Below are 23,320 nucleotides of genomic sequence, written 5' to 3'. Positions count from 1 at the left end.
CCACTACAGAAAATCATCAAATCCCAAGGAAGACAGCAAGAGAGGAATAAAGGAATATATATAAAACAACCAGAAAACAAAACAAAATGGCAATAGTAAATCCTTATTTATCAATAATTACTTTAAATGTAAATAGAATACATTTGCCAATCAAAAGACACACAGAGTGGCTAAATGGATAAAAACATAAGACTCAACTAAATATTGCCTACAAAAGACTCACACAGACTGCAAGTGAAGGGTCAGAAAAACATACTCCATGCAAATGGAAACCAAAAGACAACAGGAAGTACCTACACTTACATCATAAAAAACAGATTTCAAGTCAAAAACCATCAAAAGAGACAAAGAAGGTAATTATATAATAAAAAGGTCAATTCATTAAAACAGTTGTAAATATATATGTGCCTAACACTGGAGCACCTAAATATATATTTAGGATTCTTAAAGGAGAAATAGATAGGAATACAAAATTGAAGAGGACTTCAAGATCCCACTTTCAACAATGGATACATCATCCAGACAGAAAATAAATAAGGAAATGCTGAACATTTTTTTTCTTTCTTAAGAGACAGGGTCTCACTATTGCCCTGACTGGAGTGCACTGGTGCAATCACAGCACACTGCAGCCTTGAACACCTGGGCTCAGGTGATCTTCCTGCCTCAGCCTCCCAAGTACCTGTGACTATAAGCATGCACTACCATGCCTGGCAAATTTTTGTAAAGACAGGGTCTCACTATGTTGCCCAGACTGTTCTTGAACTTCTAGCCTCAAGCTATCCTCCTGCCTCAGCCTCCCAAAGTGTTGGGATTACAGCTGTAAGCCACTGAGTTCAGCCAGTAAACACTGAACTACACTTCAGACCTAATGGACCTAACAGAAACACATATAGTATTCCATCCAATAGCAGCAGAATGAATGCACATTCTTTTCAAGTGCACACAGAACATTCATACGGTATAAAATTATAGATCAATGACAGGAGGAAAAGTGGAAAACTGACAAATATGTGAAAATTAAACCACATGCTCCTGAACAACCAACAGATCAAAGAAATTAAAAGGGAAATTGACAAATTTCTTGAGACAAATGAAAATGGAAACACAGCATACCAAAACCTATGGAATGCAGCAAAAGCAGTTCTACATAAAAAAGAAGAAAGATCTCAAGTAACCTAACGTTACACCTCAAAGAATTAGAAAAAGAATAAAGCCCAAAGTTAGTAGAAGGAAGAAAATAAAGATAGTAGAGATAAATTAAACGGGGACTCAAAAAATAGAAAAGATCAACAAAATGAAGAATTGGTTTTTTGAAAGATAATAAAATTGACAAACCTTTAGCTAGACGAAGAAAAAAGAAGACTCAACTAAACAGAATCACAAACAAAAAGAGGAGATATTACAACTGATTATCACAGAAGTACAAAGGATCGTAAGACACTATGGATAATTATATACCAACAAATCAGGTAACCTACAGGAAACAAATTCCGAGAGGCATACAACCTGCCTACACCAAATCATGAAGAAACAGAAAATCTAAACCAATAGAAAGGAGATTCAATTAGTTAAAAAAAAAAAAAACCAAACACAACTTGCATCATAAGAAGGCCCATCTGTAATGACGTCACTGCTAAATTCTACCAGACATTTAAAGAATACTAATCCTCAAACTCTTCCAAAAAACTGAAGAGGAAGAATACCCCCAAAGTCATTTTACAAGGCCAGAATTAACCTGATACCAAAGCCAGAAAAGGACACTACAAGACCGGCCAATATTCCTGATAAACAGATGCAAACTGACACATTAAAAGAATAGTACACCATGATCCAGTGGACTTTATCCCTGGATGCAAGGATGGCTCAATACACGCACATCAATGTGTTACACCATATTAACAGAATGAAGAACAAAACTATATGATCATCTCAATACAGAAAAGGCATCTGACATCCTTTCATGATAAGAACTCTCAACAAATTAGACACAGAAGGAATGTACCTCAGTATACTAAAGGCCATATATCACAAGCCCACAACTAACATCATACTCAGCAATGAAAAATTGAAAGCTTTTCCTCTTAGATCAGGAATAAGACAAGGATGCTAACTCTCATCATTTCTATTCTACATAGTTCTAGAATTCCTTGCCAGAGCAATTAGGAAGAAAAAAGAAAGGCATTCAAATTTAAAGGAAGAAGTTAAATCATCTGTTTGCAAATGATATGAACTTATGCACAGAAAATCCTAAAGACTCCACCAAAAAAACTATTAAATTCAGAAAAGGCGCAGGATACAGAATCAACATACAAAAATACCTCTTCTATATAGGAACAATGAACTACAAACTATCTAAAAAAGAAATCAAGAAGACAATCCATTTACAATAGCATTAAAAAAACCCACTTATGAATAAATTTAACCAAGGAGGTGAAAGATCCATACACTGAAGACCGGAAAACACTGATGAAAGAAGCTGAAGAATATTCACATAAATGGAAGGATACCCAGTGTTCGTGGCTTGGAAGAATTAATATTGTTAAAATGTCCATACTACCCAAAGCAATCTACAAATACAATGCAATCCCTATCAAAATTCCAATGGCATTTGCCACAAAAATATAAAAAAGTCCTAAAATCCTATGGAACCATAAGCGATTCCAAACGGCCAAAGCAATCTAGACCAAAGAGTAAAGCTGGGGGCACTGCACTCCTACTGGCATTAAAACAAAACACAGCAACTAAAGGAACAAAACAGATAAAATAAATCCAGGGATTTAGAGTCAACTGGTATCTGACAAACACATCAAGAACAAACAATGGGGCAAGGACACAGTCTCTTCAATAAATGATGTTGGGAAAAATGAATATGACAAAATAAGAATAAAATTGGAGCCTTATCTCAAACCACATACAAAAATCAACTCAAAATGGATTGAAGACTTAAAATGACGGACCTGAAGCTGTAAAACTGTAAGAAAAAAAATGAGAAAAAAGCTTGACATAGGTCTGGGCAATAATTTTCTGGCTATGACTCCCAAAGTGTGGGCAATAAAAGAAAGAAATGTAAAATCAAACTGAAGTTTCTGCATAGCAGAGTGGATAAACACAAACCAACCAACCTACTGATTGACTGGAAAAAAATTTTGCATATACAATAGTGGATAATAGCCAAAATATATAAATAACTCTATAGCAAGAAAACAAATACTCGGATTAAAAAATGGACAAAGAACCAGAATAGATATTTCTCAAAAGACATACAAATCAGGAACAGGCATATGAAAAATGCTCATTCAACACTACTATTCATGAAGGAAATGCAAATTAAAACAAGATCACCTCACACCTGTCAGGATGATTACTATAAAAATACAATCACCATATGCAGCAATCCCACTCCTGAGTGTATATCCAAAGGAACTGAAAAAAGTATGTTGAATAGAAATCTGTACTCTCATGTTCAAGGCAGCATTATTCGTAGCCAAGATATGTAATCAACGTAAGTGTCCATCAATGGATGAATAAATAAAGAAAATGTGGTACATATACACGTGGAATACTATTCAGCCTTTAAAAAGGCAATCCTGACGTTTGCAACAACGTGAATGAACCTGGAGGACATTATGTTAAGTGAAATCAGCCAAGCAAAAAAGAAAAATAGTGCAACATCTCCCACAGGTAATCTAAAGAAGTTGACTTCATAGAAGCAGAGTAGAATGGTGGTTGCCAGAGGCTGGGGGAGTGACAGATAGGAGAAATGGGGAAACGTTGGTAAAGGGTACAAAGTTTAAGTTAGGATAAATTCTGCAGATCTATTGTACGGCATGACTATAGCTAATGTATACTTGAAAACTGCTAGAAGCCGGGCACGGTGGCTCATGCCTGTAATCCCAGCAATTTGGGAGGCCGAGGCGGGCAGATCACGAGGTCAGGAGTTCAAGATCAGCCTGGACAACATAGGAAACCCCGTTACTACTAAAAATACAAAAATTAGCCAGGCATGGTGGCACGCAGCTGTAGTCCCAGCTACTTGGGAGGCCGAGGCAGGAGAATAGCCTGAACCTAGGAGGCAGAGGTTGTGGTGAGCCGAGATCGCACCACTGCACTCCAGCCTGCGCAACAGAGCAAGACTCTGTCTCAAAAAAAGAAAGAAAGAAAAAGAAGAAAATGAAAATTGCAAGGGGAGTAGATCTAAATGTTTTCATCACAGTAAGTTGATAAGTATGTGAGGTGAAAGATATATTAGCTTGACTTAGTCATTTTACAATGTATACCTATATCAAAATATCACATTGTACACTATAAATATTTGCGATTTTTATTTGTGAGTTATACCTTAATAAAGCTGAGGGAGAAGGGAAAGGCCAAACTGATCACTTATACTGGCAAAAATACAAACAAGCTGCTTTTCTCTCCAACTTCTAATAACACAAGGAGAAACTATGTCTTCTAGAACATTGCTAATTAGTACCCAAATTAGATTCTAATTAAGGGATAATGACTATTTTGCCAAAAATATTAACCTTCACTAAGCCACATGTTTAAAAACTTTGGTTTATAGATCTGCTTACTTAAAATCAATATACTTTATAGTCCAGCTGTGGAAATGATTACATGAACATAAGGCTGGCTTACCTATCCTGTTTACATAAAGCAAAATTCCAAATATTAATGGAAATAAATAACTTCAATTATCCACAAGGTCAAGATATTCCAGCAGAATGTCATTAATGGTAGCAATCTTAAATGCTGAGACTTCTCCCAACTTTTCTCTTTATTTTGCCCCCAAATTATGCCAATAATTTAAAATAAATATACCATACCTGTTTGATGGGTTCTGCAATTAAACACCCAACTACTCTCTTTTCATCAGATATAAAAAGAAAAGTTTTTATTTTGTTTGGACACTTAGGAACAACTTGCTGGAAGCCCAATTCATTATCAACAAGTTCTTGGACATCTTCTACCTAATGATTTTAAAAACCAAGACAGGTGAATGTTTTAAAAAGTACAATAGAAACTATACATATTTATATACACAAAACGTATGATTACTGTTACTTTAGTGTCTTTAATTTCTATTTCTTAAATTGACACACCTCCAAAATTATTTCACTATTGATGCATGTAGCTGCTACTGTGGAAACAAGGTTTTAAGAACCTATTTTAAAGATCACTTTCAGTAGAAATTCAGACACCTGGGAGGGATAAGGAATAGAAAGCATTAAAACAGATTTGTTTTAGCTTTATTCATTATTCACGGTGGCTAGACATCCAACCTCAGAAACACAGGCAACACCAATGTAAGAAATAGACCCTGGGGCCATTAATTTCTCAAACTGAAAGCTTAGTTTATCTTTCACAAGGGAAAGATGAACATAAAAGATAAGCTGTGGAGCCTTATCTGCCTTCTTTACTCCTTTGTCCTACAATTCTAAGTTTAGTTTTGTATAAATTGCTACGAAAGTAATCATTAAGCAGGTACCCAAGTGAATTATGTCAGCAAAGGCAGTGTGCACTTCAACATAGGTTGATTTCTTGGGGGTGGGGAAATGCAAGTTAAAAAGATAATGTTCCATACCTTTTTGATAGCGAAGCTTGGATCATGTGGCAGAACCAACACAATTTTCCCATCCCAAAACTCTGCTACTACACGTTCTTTCTTCCAACCCTGCCAAAGGAAAAAAGGGTCACAGTTTAATTTGTGAAGAGAAAAAAACCAACACTAAATAATTTGATGTGCAGAAGACAAAAGGCTAAACAGTAAGATATTTAAAAAAGATGAAATCCAACTAAAAGTAATGTGGGAAGAGACATAAAAGATGCCTAAAACAGGTACCTGGCCTCAACAAGCTTATATCCTATCTGGAGACATGTATATGATTATAAAGCAAGGTAAAGAGGTAACGGTGCGGTGGCTCACACCTATAATCCTAGCACTTTGGGAGGGCTGAGGCGGGTGGATCACTCGAGGTCAGGAGTTTGAGACGAGCAGGCAGGTAGGGGAGGGGTAGAAGAATAAGCCAAATTCCAAGAAAAGGCTAAATAAAAGTCCTTATATGTTTGTCCCTTATGTTTAACAAGACCATGGAAGGGCGCAGTCTTACAACTATTTTAATCTCAATCCCCAGCATAGTGCTTTTGCATGTGGCCCTAGTGTTTGAATGATACTGAAGTGTTATGGTACTTGAAAAGGGTTTAAAAACCTTGGTAAGATGTCAATGAGCATAATGGGGAAAGTGGTTAACTTGCCTTCAGGCTAAGGCAACTAACTGAATAAGCACAGGTGTAGAGAATGGCAAAAAAAATGTGGTATAACTGCCTGGAAAAAATGAGGTTGAAATATTAGAAATAAATTTAATAAGATCCACATTGACAAAACTATAAAATGTTCCTGAAAGACATCAAAGATATGAATCAATCAGAGGTATACTAAGTTTCTAAGTATACACTAGGTTTATATTATAGTATATACTAAGTTTATATTATAGTATGTACTATACTAAGTTTCTAAGTTATACTAAGATTTTTTTTCCCTAGAAATAAATGGCATTAGTTTGACTACTTTCAATAAAAATTAGAATAGGTTTTTTATTTGGGGGGAATGTGATAGGCTCCTTTTTTAATTTGAAAGAGTAAATGTGCAGAAAAAGTCAAGACATTTTTTACAGAGAAGGATAAAAGGGAACTTACCTAACTATACATCCAAATACAGTATGGAGCTACGTTTGTAAAAGTATGGCACTGGCCAGGAAATAATGGATGGTGCAGAAGTGTCCAATAACAAGCCCATTTATATGTGGGAATTTAGTATGCATTAAAGGTGGCATTGCTAATCAGTGTGGAAGATAAACCAAACAGTAATGTTGGCACACTTTGCAGTCCTTTAGGAAAAATACAAAGTTAAGATCCATCTCTGACACTAGGTCTTGAAAAACTTCCAGTGGATTAAAGGTCTAAATATAAAATTTATAGCTATATATTTTTTTTAAATGTAGGAAAAACTTCTTACTAATTTTGGGACTGAGATGATGTTCCTGACTTAAGAAACCAAAGGTCACAAATTAGCTAAATAAAAATTTTGTTTTCTTTGTAGCAATATATACCATAAAAAGGTTAAAGAAAATCCAAGTAATGGTATTTGCTTGTATATGCAGAAAATATCTCTGAAAGATATAAAGATGAACCTGTGAATGCTGGATGCCTATAGATAGGGGAACAAGGTTTCTGGAAGGGGTATGGAGAAACACTTCACTGGATATACTTTTGCATTCTGTGAATTTCGAATCATGTGAAAGTATGACTATATCAAAAATATAAATTCAAACCTTAAAAAAAGGGACAGGGAGAATGTATTTGTAACACAGGAATAATATACAAAATATATAAAGGATAACATGTCCAGTATGTTTCCACAAATTAAAGAAAGAAATCCAATATAGTATAGTCTGGCTTCATCAGAGAATGTGGCTTATTCCAGCGGCAGGAGCTTAGAGCTGGAGAGGGAATGTGTCATGCGACAAGGTGACCAGGGGCCAGATATGAAGAGATCTGCTGGCCAAGGTAAGGAGTCTCGGGTTCTATTCCTAGTGCAACAGAAAGCTGCCATGTGTGAAGCAGACAATGTCAGAACCTATGTTTTAGAACTTTCTGGCTGATGTAGAGATATCAGAGAGGGCAAGAATTTAAATTATACACATATACACTTTCTCTTTTGTATATATTTTATATGCACATATATAGAAAAGGTTAAGGCCAGATTAAAGAGCACCAAACTGCTGGTGGGAACTTTTTCTTTCTAGAAGTATGTAGAATTATACTAGACTTATGTTTTATTTGTGGCTTTTTTTTTTTTTTTTTTGAGATAGAGTTTAGCTCGTTACCCAGGCTAGAGTGCAATGGCGCAATCTCGGCTCACGGCAACCTCCGCCTCCTGGGTTCAAGCGATTCTCCTGCCTCAGTCTCCTGAGTAGCTGGGATTACAGGCGGCTGCCACCACGCCGGGCTAATTTTTTGTATTTTTAGTAGAGACGGGGTTTCGCCATGTTGGGCAGGCTGGTCTCAAACTCCTGACCTCAGGTGATCCACCCACCTCGGCCTCCCAAAATGCTGGGATTACAGGCATGAGTCACCGCGCCCAGCCTAGACTTACGTTTTAAAACATTATTTCTGGTAGCACTATGGGAACCCAGAAAGCAAGCTGTTTCAATAAACAGGCTAAAAACTTTGTGAAGGTATTAACTATGGCAATAAAAATAGGGGAAAAGGAATGAGTAGCAGGTACAATCATAAAGATAGGGCCAATGATAGGATGTGTTGGGACTTGAAAGGTGTTTAATGGGTGGGACCTCACCTCTCAGAAAAAACCTGGAGAAGTCATGGAAAGGCTATTTTTTCTAAGGCTATCCATAAAGACAACACTATAGTGGGAAGAGGGTATCTCTTCAGGTCTTTGAATTTTGTATATCTTGACTGTTCAGTTCTGCTCAGAATGCAGTGTTTACAAAATATTTATCTTATATTGAGAAGATAAGCTTGAAACATCATCATTAAAAGTTAACTTTTCAGGCTGGATGGTGGAAAAGAAATGTCTCTTTTAAAGCAGTTTTACTTCTAGAGCAAACTGAAAGACTATCTTTTGGCTCACCACATATTTGATTCCTTCCAGAAACCTGTGGTGATGCTGTACATGCTGCATTTCATCTTCAGGGTTGGAAGCAGTATATATCATACCACAAGACTTGCACACAGTAGCCCCAAAATGTTTCTGACCAGCGTCCTATAATTGGGGGGTATAAAAAGAAGCCCATTTAAATATAGCACAAATAGCTCTAAATTACGTACCTATAACCATTCATTCAAATTTCACCTAATTTTTTTTTTTTTCTGCTGACACAAGAGAAAAACTAAATGAAAGTCTGGTTACTATATCCTCCTTCCCTCCCCCAAAACAAAATGAAATGAGATCATGCCGGGCACAGTGGCTCATGCCTATAATCCCGACACTTTGGGAGGCTGAGGTGGGTGGATCACTTCGGCCAAGGAGTTAGTGACCAGCCTGGGCAACATGGTGAGACTCTATCTCTTTGGCCAGGGCGGCGGGGTAGAAGAGACCTAAAAATGCAATAAATTGATGGAAGGGAATTGTTTATTTGAATGCACAGTGTAAAAACCAAAGATTCTTTTATTTTTACAAGATTCCTTACTAGACCCATGGTTCTAAGAAGCAATAAGACTAAACTGTGGAAATTATAGCTAAAACGAACAACAAAACTTTTTAATGAAACTCTTTTTTTTTTTTTTTTTTTTTTTGAGACGGAGTCTCGCTCTGTCGCCCAGGCTGGAGTGCAGTGGCCGGATCTCAGCTCACTGCAAGCTCCGCCGCCTGGGTTTACGCCATTCTCCGGCCTCAGCCTCCCGAGTAGCTGGGACTACAGGCGCCCGCCACCTCGCCCGGCTAGTTTTTTTTTATAATTTTTTAGTAGAGATGGGGTTTCACTGTGTTCGTCAGGATGGTCTCAATCTCCTGACCTTATGATCCGCCTGTCTCGGCCTCTCAAAGTGCTGGAATTACAGGCTTGAGCCACCACACCCGGCCTAATGAAACTCTTAAAGACCTGAAAAAGCCTTCTTTCAAAGAGAAGAGCAAAAATTTTAGGACTTCTATATTAATTATACAATATTTTTCCTTAAGTGGCTAAGAATATTAAATTATTCTTAAAGAATATTAAAATTATTTGACTCAAGAATTGACAAAAAATAAAGTTCAGGAAAAGCACAGATAAATTCAAGAATATTCAGTGTGTGGCCGGGCGCGGTGGCTCAAGCCTGTAATCCCAGCACTTTGGGAGGCCGAGACGGGCGGATCACGAGGTCAGGAGATCGAGACCATCCTGGCTAACACGGTGAAACCCCGTCTCTACTAAAAAAAAAATACAAAAAAATAGCCGGGCGTGGTGGCGGGCGCCTGTAGTCCCAGCTACTCGGGAGGCTGAGGTGGGAGAATGGCGTGAACCCGGGAGGCGGAGCTTGCAGTGAGCTGAGATCCAGCCACTGCACTCCAGCCTGGGCGGCAGAGCGAGACTCTGTCTCAAAAAAAAAAAAAAAAAAAAAAAGAATATTCAGTGTCACCACCTATAACTCCCATTCTGTCACATAAAACATTGCTTAATGCCATTGAAAATACCAAGTTCTGAACTGTCTAATACAGGGGTTTTTCTGTAAAGGGCTAGATAGGAGAAGCTTTGTTTTGCATTTACTCACAATGATGAGCTGGTCTTTTGTTTTTTTACTTGTATCTCTGGTATTAGTATTTTTCTGGATATTGGTCTGTTTCAAGAAGTTGATAGATCCCACAGAAAGCTGTTCTTCACCTAAAGATCTTGACACAGAAAGTTGATAAATATCATATAAATTTGATAAATATCACAATTTGATATTTATTATAAGTTGATAAATATATAAATTCATAATTTTTGCAGAATTACAAGGGAAAGAAAGCAGACATTTAACAGAGTACCTTGCAATTTTTAGTGCTTTCTGACATTAACTTGATGAGATAATAGGGACAGGAATAATGAGAAATCTGAGGCCCACTCAGAGAGGGTCAGTAATTTACTCAAGGTAAAGTAACTAGTAAATGGCAGCATTAACACTCAAATCCTGGTCCTCTGACTCCAAGTCCCAGGGACTTCCTTCTACAATATCAGATGCACAAAGATGCACACTTTGGAAACTGACTTCACCCTTTAAAAAAATATTTTTTTTGCTTTATCAAATCTTAGGATAATATTCACCTATACAGTTATAAAGAAATTCCTGGGGTACTGGAGGAAATAAGTATAATACTGAACTTCACAGATCCACAGGAAATCAGAGTCACCATCATATTATGACCCAGCAACGTTTTACCTGGGCAATGAAGCTACTAAATTTGCCTTTCCTTATACCAAAAGCAGCATCTCACTACTCTGAAATTCTTAAGGAAAAAAAAAATTTAGGCTGGACAGATGTAGTTGAGACAACCTTTACCTATTAGGAAAGAATGCTGAGATTGACTTACAGAGGTTGCAAACCGGAACCCCTCAGGCCAAATCTAGCTAGCAGACATGTTTTGGTTGACCCATATGTTATTTAAAACTTTGGATTAGCCTCCAATATTTTAAAATTTAGAGATTTCACTTAAAAATGTGTATTTCCAATATTAAAAGAGACTGTAAGATCACTAAACCTCTATTCCATCAAAGAATCTACAAGTTCGAACTTGGAATAGCACACGCCCTTTTAAGTGGGCAATTCTTCAGCTGGCCCTAGTTTCCACTCAGCCTGCTGGCTCTGTAGGTACTGAGTTTGTAACCCTTGCCTTGTAATGAAAGGAGTAGAAATCCCTAAAGAGTAGAAGTAAATAAGAAAAAAAAAAATCCCTAGTGCCCAAAGTAAGAGGTTCAAACAACAGGGGGGAAAAAAAAACCTGACAGAGTAGAAAAGAAAAAAGTGGAGCATTAGCTCTACTGCATTAAGCTAAGTCAAGCTGTCTTCTTACCATTTGTCTGAAAAGTAGTTTTCAAATTGACTTGACAAATCTATGCTAAGAAATACATTTCACATGACTAGTATAGACATAAAACCAAAGTTTCACTAAATATACTTGCTGTGTGAGATACACTACTCCACTAAAAATAAATGCTATTGTTGGAGGCCAAAGAATGAGGGTTGTGACCAATTCAGTATACCACTGGAGGCCATATGAGCAAACAGCAACTGTTCTCATGAATGCAGGTTGCTGGCAAACTGACCAACTGCGTCTGCCACCCAGAAGGAATGCTGAGGGCAGTCATGCCCAGGCACAGTGTTTCTTGCCATTATCTACAGGCACATTTGAAGCTTGTTAACAATCAAGTGAACCTGTGATAAATCATGCAGCTGACCTTTACCTGCTCCCCTCTGCTGTTTCTACCCAATAAATACGAAAGGCTGTAGAAGCTCAGGGCCCTTGCTCACTAGAAGCGAGAAGCTCCCAACCCCTTCTTTAAAAAGATCCTTTTGTCTTTGTCTTCATTTCTGTGTTCGTCCACCTTCGTTCAGTCCCATAGTAACAGTCACAAGATATGACACCCTAAACTGGTCTGATGAACTACTAATGGGCTGCTACCTACAGTATGAAAAAACATTTGTCCAAGTTACTGACCCTTTTCACCTTATGCAGCCTTTGCTAACTCAGCTCTCCCTGACCCTGCATGTGTGATAGCCATCTCTTTGCTTCCATTTTAGCAATTGTAACACTATACTAGTTTAAATGTCTACCCTCCTCTAACCATAACCTTGATAGCAAGACCACGTTAATTATCTTCACATCTCTAGAACTCAGTATAGCTCAATAGCATGTGATACTCTCTAAATGTTCACTGAATGAATTTTAAAAACCAAAAAACAAATGTGAGACTAAGCACTTTGAGAATCTGTAATCTATCTGAAGTAACAGATTAAATCTCAAATTGCTGATAACTGACATTTTGGAGTCTACAAAAAGAGTAATATCATATTATTTAACAAATAGTATCCCACTTTTTTTTTTTTTTTTTTTTGAGACAGAGTCTTGCTCTGTCGCCCAAGCTGGAGTGCAGTGGTGCAATCTTGGCTCACTGCAACCTCTGCCTCCTGGGTTCAAGCTAGTCTCCTGTCTCAGCTTCCTGAGTAGCTGGGATTATAGGCATGCCCCATTATGCCCAGCTAATTTCTGTATTTTTAGTAAAGATGGGGTTTCACCATGTTGGCCTAGTCTCAAACTCCTGATCTCAGGTGATCCACCCACCTTGGCCTCCCAAAGTGCTGGGATTACAGGCGTGAGCCACAGAGCCTGGCCTGTCTCTTTATACTAGACTAAATTAGTATACACTTTTATCAGTTAATTGTGGTAGGCTTCTGCTATGGTTTGAGCATGTCCCCCAAAATTCATGTGTGAAAACTTAATCTCCAGTGCAACAGTTCTGGGAGGTAGGGCCTAATAAGAGGTGTTTAGCTCATGATAGCTCCACCTTCATGAATGAATTAATGTTGATTATTGAAGGACGTGAGGCTGCAAGCCAAGCTCTCTTGTTCTCTCACGTACACTCTCTTGTTCTGCCTTCTGCCATGGGATCATGCAGCAAGAAGGCACCCACCAGATGTGGCTGCTTGATCTTGGACTTCTCAGCCTCCAGAACTGTGAGCCAAATAAATTTCTGTCCATTATAAATTACCTAGTCCATGGTATTCTGTGATAGCAACACAAAATGAACTAAGACAGCTCGCATCTTCAATAAAAGGTCATGAAAGATAACAACACAGGTGAAAAATGGGAAAGGTGAGAAAAACTAGAAACAAACCTTTGAAGAGGAAAAGCTGCCCACTCAACCTAGTCACTGAGGCAATTTAAGATGAGGTGCTCTGAGAGTAAGGAAAATGTAGCCGGGAAGTTCCTTAGTTAATATCTGGAGTTATTTATAATCAAATGGAGAGAGAAGGATCAAAGCTACTTAGGAAGATGTTTAGACTATAAGAAACTGCTTTTTCAGAGCTCTGCTGCCTATCATGCTCTCTACCCATCCGTGCCTCCCCCAATGCAGTCTTCAGCTTTGAATACGATATTGGTAGCTTCAGCTATACTTTATGAAAACATTAAGCTGCTGCAAGTTACTTACTCCTCCAGCCAGCTTTCTCATCTACAAAATGGGGTAACAATGGTACCTACATCATGAAGCTATAAATGCTTATTAAATTATAGCTACTATACTATCACCCAGGGAAGGAAATATAACTTAATGGGCATTTGGTTCAGATATAGATTCTAGTCCTGGTCCTAGTACCTAATAGCTGTGCAACTGTGGCTAAATTACTAACAGTTTCTTAGGCTAAAAATAGAATAATAGTATCTACCTTCTAATTTGTTGTGAAAATTAAGATAATAGATACAAAAGCTACTTATTACAGGTAAGGTATTATATGTTAGCAATTACTCTTACTCAAGCATATAAAGATCTTTTCCATCTCTCAACTCTTAAGTTCTTATGTTTCCATGAGGGACTGATTTCATCACCCTATTCTCAATATTATTCTCCTATTCCCCTTAGTGAGGAAGAAAAAAAACTCCCCAAATTAAGTAGCACGAGACTGAAAAAGAGACCCAGAGGACCTGTGTAATTTATAAGGCTTGAACTTTAAAACAGTAACAATTCTCACCTTTTTGAATTGACTGAAGATGCACTGAAGATTGGATAGACAGTGGACTTAGGAGAAACTGGTAGGGGAAAAATTGTGATAATGTGTATTACCAAATAAAATCAAACCTTTAATTCATAAGATTTCAAAGGTTAATTAAGACAAAATACTACTCAAGATCGAGATTTAACAAAGAGGCAAAGGTAATCCCATGGAGGAAAAACAGTCCTCAACAAATGGTGCTGGACCAATTAAACGTCCACATGCAAAAAAAATTACACCTATTCAAACCTTATGTAAACTTAACTCAAATGGATCACAGATCTAAATGTAAAACTATGATCAGGCATGGTGGCTCATGCCTGTAATCCCAACACTTTAGGAGACCAAAAACGGGAGGATTGCCTAAGGCCAGGAGTTCAAGACAAGTCGGAGCAACTTAGTGAGACTGTGTTTCTACAAAAAAATAATAATAAGGTAAAAACATAAAACTACAAAACTTCTAGAAAAACTATTAGGGAATAATCTTCATGAACTTGGATTGGGTAATAAGTTTTTACACACAACACTAAAAGCATAATACATTTATAAAAAATTAATTTAGACTATCAAATTTAAAAATTGTGCTCTACAAAAAATAAAGAGAATGAAAAGACAAGTCACAGATTGAGGTGAGAAAACATTTGCAATCATGTATCTGATCAAAAACTTGTATCCAGAATATATAAAGAATTCTTATGGTATGCCGACAGTTCAGTGATAAATGAGAATTACTACTGATACATCCAACATCATGGATGAACTTTAAATGTATTACTAAGTGAAATAAGCCAGACCCCAAAGGATACATATGTGTAATGTTCTTCCTGGAAAAGGTAAAACTATAGAAATAAAAAGCAGATTAATGGTTGCCACGGGACTGTGGGGAAGGACAGTAACAACAAAACGTAGGCATAGGGAAATTTTAGGGTGAAGGAACTATAATGGCTAATACATAATTCTATACATTTGATAAAACCCACAGAACTGTAAAAATCACAAAGAATGAACTTCAATGTACATCAAATGAGAAAAAAATATGTATAAATATCAACCAGGCTACTGAGGTAGCCTAAGATGGAATGCATACTGTGAGAAATGAACCTAACTATATTAGAACTGTACAGCATAACGACACTGAAGGAGGTAGGGGGAAAAAGAGAAGCTGACCTAAGTAACTTCAGCAAATGGTGTTTTAACTAGAAGTTATAAGGATAAAGACAAAAAGACACTACTTAAAATTGCACTCTAGGCTGAGTGCAGTGGCTCACGCCTATAATCCTAGAAAATACGTATATTATTTAATATATATATATTATTAAACTATATATGGAATTCTACAAAGGGAAAAAATTGAAAATATATCACATTTAGAAAAGAATGGCAAGAGTTGATACAGGATTCCACAAAAGCTTACTTCGGCAATAATTACATACAGAAAAAGACACTGAATTAGATAAGATTCATCTCAACCTCAACATGAACAATGAGATGAAAGGTAAGGGAGGCCGAGGCACGTGAATCACCTGAAGTCAGGAGTTCAAGATGAGCCTGCCCAACATGGCGAAACACCATCTCTACTAAAAATACAAAAAAATTAGCCGGGCATGGTGGTAGACACCTGTAATGCCACGTACTCAGGAGGCTGAGGTAGGAGAATCGCTAGAACCCTGGGGGCAGAGGTTGCAGTGAGCTGAGATTGCACCACTGCACTACAGCCTGGGTGACAGAGTGAGACTGTCTCAAAGAGAAAAAAAAATTGCACTCTAATTGGTTAATATATTTCTCACAGGGGTATGAATTAACAATTATGAAATGTTTTACATGTTTACTGGGACAGAACAAATAAGTAGGTGAATAGTGAATAGTAGGAACTAAGTTTCCCACTGTCTGAGAGGGAAGTTGCAGATGAAAAAAGGATAGAATAAATCCTGGAGTACTGGATTAGAGTTGGAGATATCAATGTCCAGCTGGCGATATGCAAACAAAGAAATAAGACAGGAAATGTCACAGACAAGACTAAAGACACATTACAATTAAACATAATACAGTACCTTGGATTGGATACTGGGACAGAAAGAAAACATTAATAGAAGATTCCAAATAAAGTTTAGTTAATAGTAATATACTACTACCAATATTTGGTAAACTCCAAATAAAGTCTAGTGTTTATGGCCGGGCACCATGGCTCACGCCTGTAATCCCAGCCCTCTGGGAGGCTGAGGCGGGTGGATTACTTGAGGTCAGGAGTTTGAAACCAGCATGGCCAACATGGTGAAACCCCATCTTAACAAAAATTAGCCGGGCATGGTGGCGGACATAATCCCAGCTACTTGGGAGGCTGAGGTGGGAGAAATGCTTGAACCCTGGAGGCAGAGGCTGTAGTGAGCCGAGATGGTACCACTGCACTCCAGCCTGAGCAACACAGCAAAACTCCATCTCAAAAAAAAAAAAAAAAATTCTATACTAATACCAGTTTCTTAGTTTTGACAAAGGTATTATAACATAAGATGTTAAGAACTGAGGTAACAGGGTAAGAGATACACTGCTATTCTCTGTACTTTAACTTTTCTGTAAATCTAAAATTATGGCAAAACAAACAGTCTATTAAAAGAAAAGACCAAAGTTAAAACAGCGACTGATTTGAGGAAAATAGTAAGTTGAGAGTGGGCTAAAAAAACAAACTTTAACTTTGCACTGAAAAATAATTAGAGCTTATCCTCTAGAAATAAGGCCAAGGCAGGTGAGAGTCTGAGCTGCTATGGGTAAGTTACTTAACCCAAGTCCATTTCCTCATCTATAAATGGGCATATCAGGACCTACAGTAGTTGGGAGAATTAAATGATACACTGTAGTTATTAAGTAATAAAATTTTGGTTTTTTTATATAACTTTCATGATTTCTGCCATATCCTTATACCATTGTATTATTTTTATTCACTATCTTTCTTTAAATGGACTTAGACAATGTACTAAAATATATTTTAAAAGAAAAATTTATAACTATTGTAAGTAGATGGCATTGTTTTTCTGTTATATGTTCTATTGTATCAGTGCTTTGAGCACAATCTATGAAAAACATAACTTATACTAAATACTTAGCACTGCCTGATATATATATTCAGCACTCAGTAAATACTAGTTATTAGCATCATATCTCAGAATCATAAAAAAAGCTTTATGTATTCATAATTTATTAAGCTAATTGAACACTGATAGCATAAATTAGGAATACGATTTCAGAACTGACAGAAATTTAAAAATTAACTTTAACTCTTTAGAGATCTCTTCCTAGATCATACAGCTAATTAGCAGTAAACCTAGACAAAAATCTCATGGTTCCTGACATTTCAGTGTCATTTATAAGACTTGGTAAGTGCTGCTCACAACTGGGCTTTGATCACAAATATACAAAATAGTTTTAACTTACATTGTTTTGGGAGAAAGATAGAGTAGGTATGATTTTATAATGAGAACACTCAACTCTAGAGAGCTTAAGTAACTTGGCCATAGCCATAGACCAATTAAGACTACCATTTTGTCTAAAATTTTAACCTAGGATCTTGTTTCTTGTTTTTCAAAACGCAATGCACTGTTTTACTACAGAAAACAGTGTCACAGAGATAAAAACAAAGATACTAACTACAGGCACACGACTGAAAAAAGAAAGACCCAAAAATTATTATAAGAATTATTATTATATAACATATGTAATAAAGCATTAAGTAGTTAAATTCATGCTAGTTTTCTCTTACTTGTCTTATTCTCACCAAGAGAATCCTCTGAAGGAAAAGCTTCATTTTTATCAACTTTATGTTCCTTTGACGAAACTCTGTCATCTGATGAATCCTGAAAATAGGTTAAAAAAAAAAAAAAGGAACAAATCTAATTTTTAACTGTTTTCTAGTGAATGAATCCCAGATCTATTTCTAAAACAAACGATTTGGTTTATTATGAATTACATTTCATAATGTGATTTTCAATTGTCAAACTATTTTTAGGAAAACTTCCCCTGTATGCACCAAGTGTACATTATCTTTTAAAAGCCAGAGTATGGCAGGGTGCGGTGGCTCATGCCTGTAATCCCAGTACTTTGGGAGACTGAGGTGGGTGGATCACGAGGTCAAGGGATTGAGACCATCCTGGCTAACACGGTGAAACCGTCTCTACTAAAAATACAAAAATTAGCTGGGCTTGGTGGCACACACCTGTAGTCCCAGCTACTTTGGAGGCTGAGGCAGGAGAATCGCTTGAACCCAGGAGGCGGAGGTTGCAATGAGCCGAGATCATGTCACTGCACTCCAGCCTGGCGACAGAGCAACACTCCATCTCAAAAGAAAAAAAAGCCAGAGTACACATGTTGTAATCTGTCATCCTCTCAAAAATGTGTTATACTTTCTGATAGAGACGGCAGAATGATTGCAGACCATCACTTTCATAATGAAATGAACAAAAAAGTCAGTAAAAATGGCAAAAATTTCCCCAGCAGCCACCAAACTGGAAAGGGACAACTTTTTGCCATGAACTTTTAAAATGAGCAGCTAAGGAAAGAATAACTTTCTAGAGTCACTGGAGAGTAGCAGGAATGTGGGAAAAGCAAAGTAGAAAAAATTCTGACAGATTTCCCTCATACTAATTTGGGAATTACTAGGGAATATACGGCTTGGGGAAAAAGGAAAAACCTCTTGGTTAAAATATAACTTCTACTACTCAAAACCATAATATCCCAGCAGAGGTCGGATAACCCATCAGTTTAACACTTTTCAGGGCTCCATGAGTTGGGGAAAGGGTATCCTCATGAAAATCAGATTCACCAGCCGGGCGTGGTGGCTCACACCTGTAATCCCAGCACTTTGGGAGACCAAGGCAGGTGGATCACGAAGTCAGGAGTTCAAGACCAGCCTGGCCAAGAGGGTGAAACCCTGTCTCTACTAAAAATACAAAAATTAACCAGGCATGTTGGCGGGTGCCTGTAATCCCAGCTACTTGGGAGGCTGAGGTAGAGAATTGCTTGAACTCAGGAGGCGGAGGTTGCAGTGAGCTGAGATCGCGCCACTGCACTCCAGCCTGGGCGACAGAGTGAGACTCCATCTCAAAATGAAAAAACAGAAAATCAGATTCGCCCTTAGCTAGCAGAGATGAATTCTAGACATGGGTATTTAGCAATATCCTGAGAGAGTGTAGTCCCTTTCCACAAATTTAAAATGACAAAAGCCCAGCCTCCCAAACTACTGAAAACTAACTCAATACCAAACCCATAAAGTGAAGCTAAGAAAATGAAAATAAGACAGAAGAGAGAATTACAGAATTCTCTGTTACACTGCTTACAGAGAACTCATCAGGTCACCATTCATTTGGTACACCACCAGGCTGTACCAAATAGATCATCATCATCATTAGGAGATGTATAGGGAAACTGCAGATTCTTTGTTTTACTGGATTGAGACAATTTTAGCTTGAGTTATGCCCCAACCTTTCAAAAAACTTAATTTTCATATAAATGTATAGGTATAAAGCACAGTTTAATAAATTTTGACGAAGCTTACTCTTGTAATCAAAATCCCTATCAAGACACAGAAGTGTTTTGTTGATATAAACAGAAAATGAATTAGTAAAATTAGACTGTCATGGCTTAGCCAGCAAGAACCTATCTCATTTAACAATCTACTTGGCCATACTTGATAAATAGGAAAAAAAATATTTACAGTGAGGACTAAAAACTTAAATGTCTTACAAGGGCAGCAGTAAGTAAAATTATCAAAATTAAACTCATCTAAATATACACTGACTTAGAGAAATGAAGAGCCGGCCCATACTTGTCAAATGGTATGATACTCAGCCTGACATTCAGCTGATTATTGCCATGTAGAAATGAAGGCTCAATTTTCAATATTTCATGAGACACCAGAAATTTCTTGTATTTAAAAATAATTTTGGCTCCAATTTTAAAATTATGTAGGCCAAGCAAAACATTTATGGGCGAGATTTGGTTTACTGGCCACCAGTTTATAATCTTTGCCACTGAGGTTTGAAATTTAGGTGATTACAAGAGATATGAACTGGGGTTGAATTTGAGAGAAGTGAGTGAGGAAGGCAACGATGAGAGGTGGGTTAGGAAAGACATGACTATAAGCCTGAGTATAATGGGTATCACATACGCCTACCATTTCTCCAGCTACAAGGGTTGTGATGAATATAAACAAGCCACCATAGACATGGAAGCCCTGATCTGGGAGACAACCTTTCTTAAGGCTGCTTCATTGGCTTTCTGTCCCTAGCTGCCCCACAAAACCCAACTTTTTTTCTGACGAAGGTTATAGAGAGAAGATCAGCAACAGAAGTTCTAGACCAGCATGGTCTAATATGGTAGCCACCAGCTACATGTACCTATTGAGAACTTAAAATGTGGCCGGGCCAGGTGCACTGGTTCACACCCATAATCCCAGCAATTTGGGAGGGTGAGGCAGGTGGATCACTGTAGCCCAGTAGTGCGAGACCAGCCTGGGCAACATGGTGAAATCCCAGCCTCTATAAAAAAATGCAAGAATTAGCCAGGTGAGGTGGTGTGCACCTATAGTACCAGTTACTTGGTAGGATTGCTTGGGTCTAGGAGGTTGAGGCTGTAGTGAGCAGTGTTTGTGCCACTGCTCTCCAGCCTGGGTCACAAAGAAAGACCCCATCTCAAAATAAATAAATAAATAAACTCCTTACAATAACTAAACACTATGCTATCTGGCTTTATAAAAGCAGTCCAGAAAATAAAATTTTATTCAACTATGTCATACTAAAGTTTTATTATATAGCCATTTTTAAAGTGATATATTTAGCTTTACCTTTATTAATTCCTCTTGATTTTTACTGCTTGCACTTAGTCCAATGTTCAATTTCTCTTCTAGGATTAAGCACTTTGGCACCTGCCTTGTCTCAAAAGCTTTTTTTTCACTGACAGTCTTTACATCAGAATCTTCAATCACTTCTGATTTATTCTTTTGGGTGCCCCGTGACAGCTCATTTTCCAGGGACCATTTTCTAAGAGAGGATTTTTTTCTACTAACAAAAAATGCTGCTCCACCCTGGAGCGTAACTTGTGGTTTTATTTTTTGGCTTAGAACCCGAGGAGCACTGGGATTATTTTCAGCTGAGTGACAATTATTTTCTTTCTCCATAATTGGCTTATAGATCACTCGATTTTGCTTGAGATTTCTAGAATTCCTTGATACAGGCTTGATGTGTCTATACCTTGGTTGATACTTAGCAGTTAAACTCTTCTGTGATTTTTTGTTGTTCTTCTTGGAACAGACTGGTTTTCCCTGCGTTTTTTCTGTCACAATGGGAAAAGATATATCTTCATCATTAGTTTTTAGACAAGTAGATCTACTCTCTTTTATCAGCTTTCTCTCCAGTGGATTGAGGTACCACTTATTTTGGTTGTAGAAAGATACAGTGGACACAGAAGATTTAAATTGTAAGCCTTGATTTGCTGATGGCAGTCTATTTATTTCAGTTGTTTTGAGTGCACTTAAAACAAAATGCCCTTGTTGAGAGCAATGCAGGTTTTCTTCATTTTTATCACTGTTTTGATTAAAACAGTGCTTTTTATTAGGTGATGGAAACAGATTTTCAGTGAAGTGTAAAAGGCTATAAAAAAAAAAAAAGTCCATTAAGATTATTTTGTGTCAAAATTTACATAAATCTACTGCTAAGTAATAAGCTCTACTTATAGGTCATATTAATACATGTACCCCCAAACATACACACAATTTTCTATTAGTTTAACAGTAGGATTCTCAAATTCTGTCTTTATCAAATAAAACATTCAAATATCTTCCCAAAGAGCCCAATGTTCATGAAAACAAACACCATACACAAAGAAGCTTTGCTAGACATATATGCATGTGTTTTAAAATCTATTTCTATGTGTTGGCCATATATAAACGATAGCTCATATATTTTGCTCTATTGTCTACAAGTCCCCTATAATAATTGTCTGTAATGAACTGACCCCCTGGGGCTTTTCCTGGGTAGAGTAATTAATATCTGAGTACACAAACTTTCTAGAATTGTTTCCAGACAAGCATCTACTGTATGCAAGACACTACATAAAATATTATAGGGGAACAGAAAGGAACAAGGTAATAGCCGATCTGGTATATTTCCTAGCCATAGAAAACAGCTTTCTTCAATAGGCTGCTTCTATGTCAAAAGAAAAAAACAAAAACCAAAAAACAGCCTTCTTTGATTCCCTTGAAAAGGACTAAATAATTCGTTATGAAAACTTAATGTATTTCCTAGCTAAAATTAAAATATAGGTTATCAGGTTATCACTGTAGCCACAAGGAGTAGGCTAGTGGAAGAACAAAAATTTTAGAAAATGGGAGAGAACAAGAGAGACAAGGTGGATTTTTCTAAGAGTTTCTATTCGTAGGCTGAGATTCACCTGTCACAGTTCAAAGAATCCTGTTTCCTCTTCCTTGGAGTAAGAGCTGCCATTTTCTTTATTGAATTCCTAAAAGAAATGACAATAACCACATTCATCAAAATATTAAAAGTCGCTTTATCAAAATTACACCCCCTTTCATTAGTCTATTTCACACCAAGTTAAAACCCTATTTTCCGGGAGGCCTTCCTCGACACTGCTCTCCTTCCACCCCTCCCAGGGTTACACGCGCTTGTTCTGCTTCCATGGCACCCTATATTTCCCTAATAGTCCATTTAAGACATTTTCTTCTTGTTTCCCCATCTCAACAGCCTTCAATGAAGGCAGAGACCGTTTGTAACTTTTCATCAGAGCCCAGCAAGAAAATGGGTGAAGCACAGTCCTCTGCCATTTTCCTAGCTGAGGAGCCTGGAGCATGCCGTTTGCTTCCTTTTTTACAAAAATCCCTTAAAGTCGTGAGGCTGCTGAAAACAAATGCAAGAATGCACGAGCAGGCGGCTATGTGGCTCGTCAGAGTTCATTTCCTTCCCCTTTCCTGGCATCAGGAAAATTCCCCCCAAAGCAGCACACAAGCGTTACTTCAAAGCCATTAATAAATGAACAAACTGAAAGGCCAGGGTCTCTGGGAATTCAGGTCGAGCTGCGG

The 23,320-nt window shown here is 37.4% G+C and overlaps 1 protein-coding gene across 1 annotated transcript in view; it reads right to left on the bottom strand.

Annotated features, from left to right (window-relative positions):
- ESCO2 (establishment of sister chromatid cohesion N-acetyltransferase 2) overlaps nucleotides 1–23,320 on the bottom strand; it is a 31,027-nt gene that overhangs the window by 7,184 nt on the left and 523 nt on the right. Inside the window, exons 2-9 of the mRNA XM_025393959.1 lie at nucleotides 22,675–22,743; nucleotides 21,071–21,875; nucleotides 17,993–18,086; nucleotides 14,221–14,278; nucleotides 10,267–10,384; nucleotides 8,651–8,782; nucleotides 5,585–5,674; nucleotides 4,827–4,970 (exon numbers count right to left, since the gene is read on the bottom strand). Coding sequence (XP_025249744.1) covers nucleotides 4,827–4,970; nucleotides 5,585–5,674; nucleotides 8,651–8,782; nucleotides 10,267–10,384; nucleotides 14,221–14,278; nucleotides 17,993–18,086; nucleotides 21,071–21,875; nucleotides 22,675–22,727 — 1,494 coding nt within the window. The 5' untranslated portion in view covers nucleotides 22,728–22,743. The remainder of the gene's footprint in view (nucleotides 1–4,826; nucleotides 4,971–5,584; nucleotides 5,675–8,650; nucleotides 8,783–10,266; nucleotides 10,385–14,220; nucleotides 14,279–17,992; nucleotides 18,087–21,070; nucleotides 21,876–22,674; nucleotides 22,744–23,320) is intronic.

Source organism: Theropithecus gelada, chromosome 8, assembly GCF_003255815.1.
Source record: "Theropithecus gelada isolate Dixy chromosome 8, Tgel_1.0, whole genome shotgun sequence".
Taxonomy (NCBI): Eukaryota; Metazoa; Chordata; class Mammalia; order Primates; family Cercopithecidae; genus Theropithecus; species Theropithecus gelada.
Note: the sequence above shows the minus strand (reverse complement) of the source record. Positions and strands in the feature narration are given on the sequence as shown.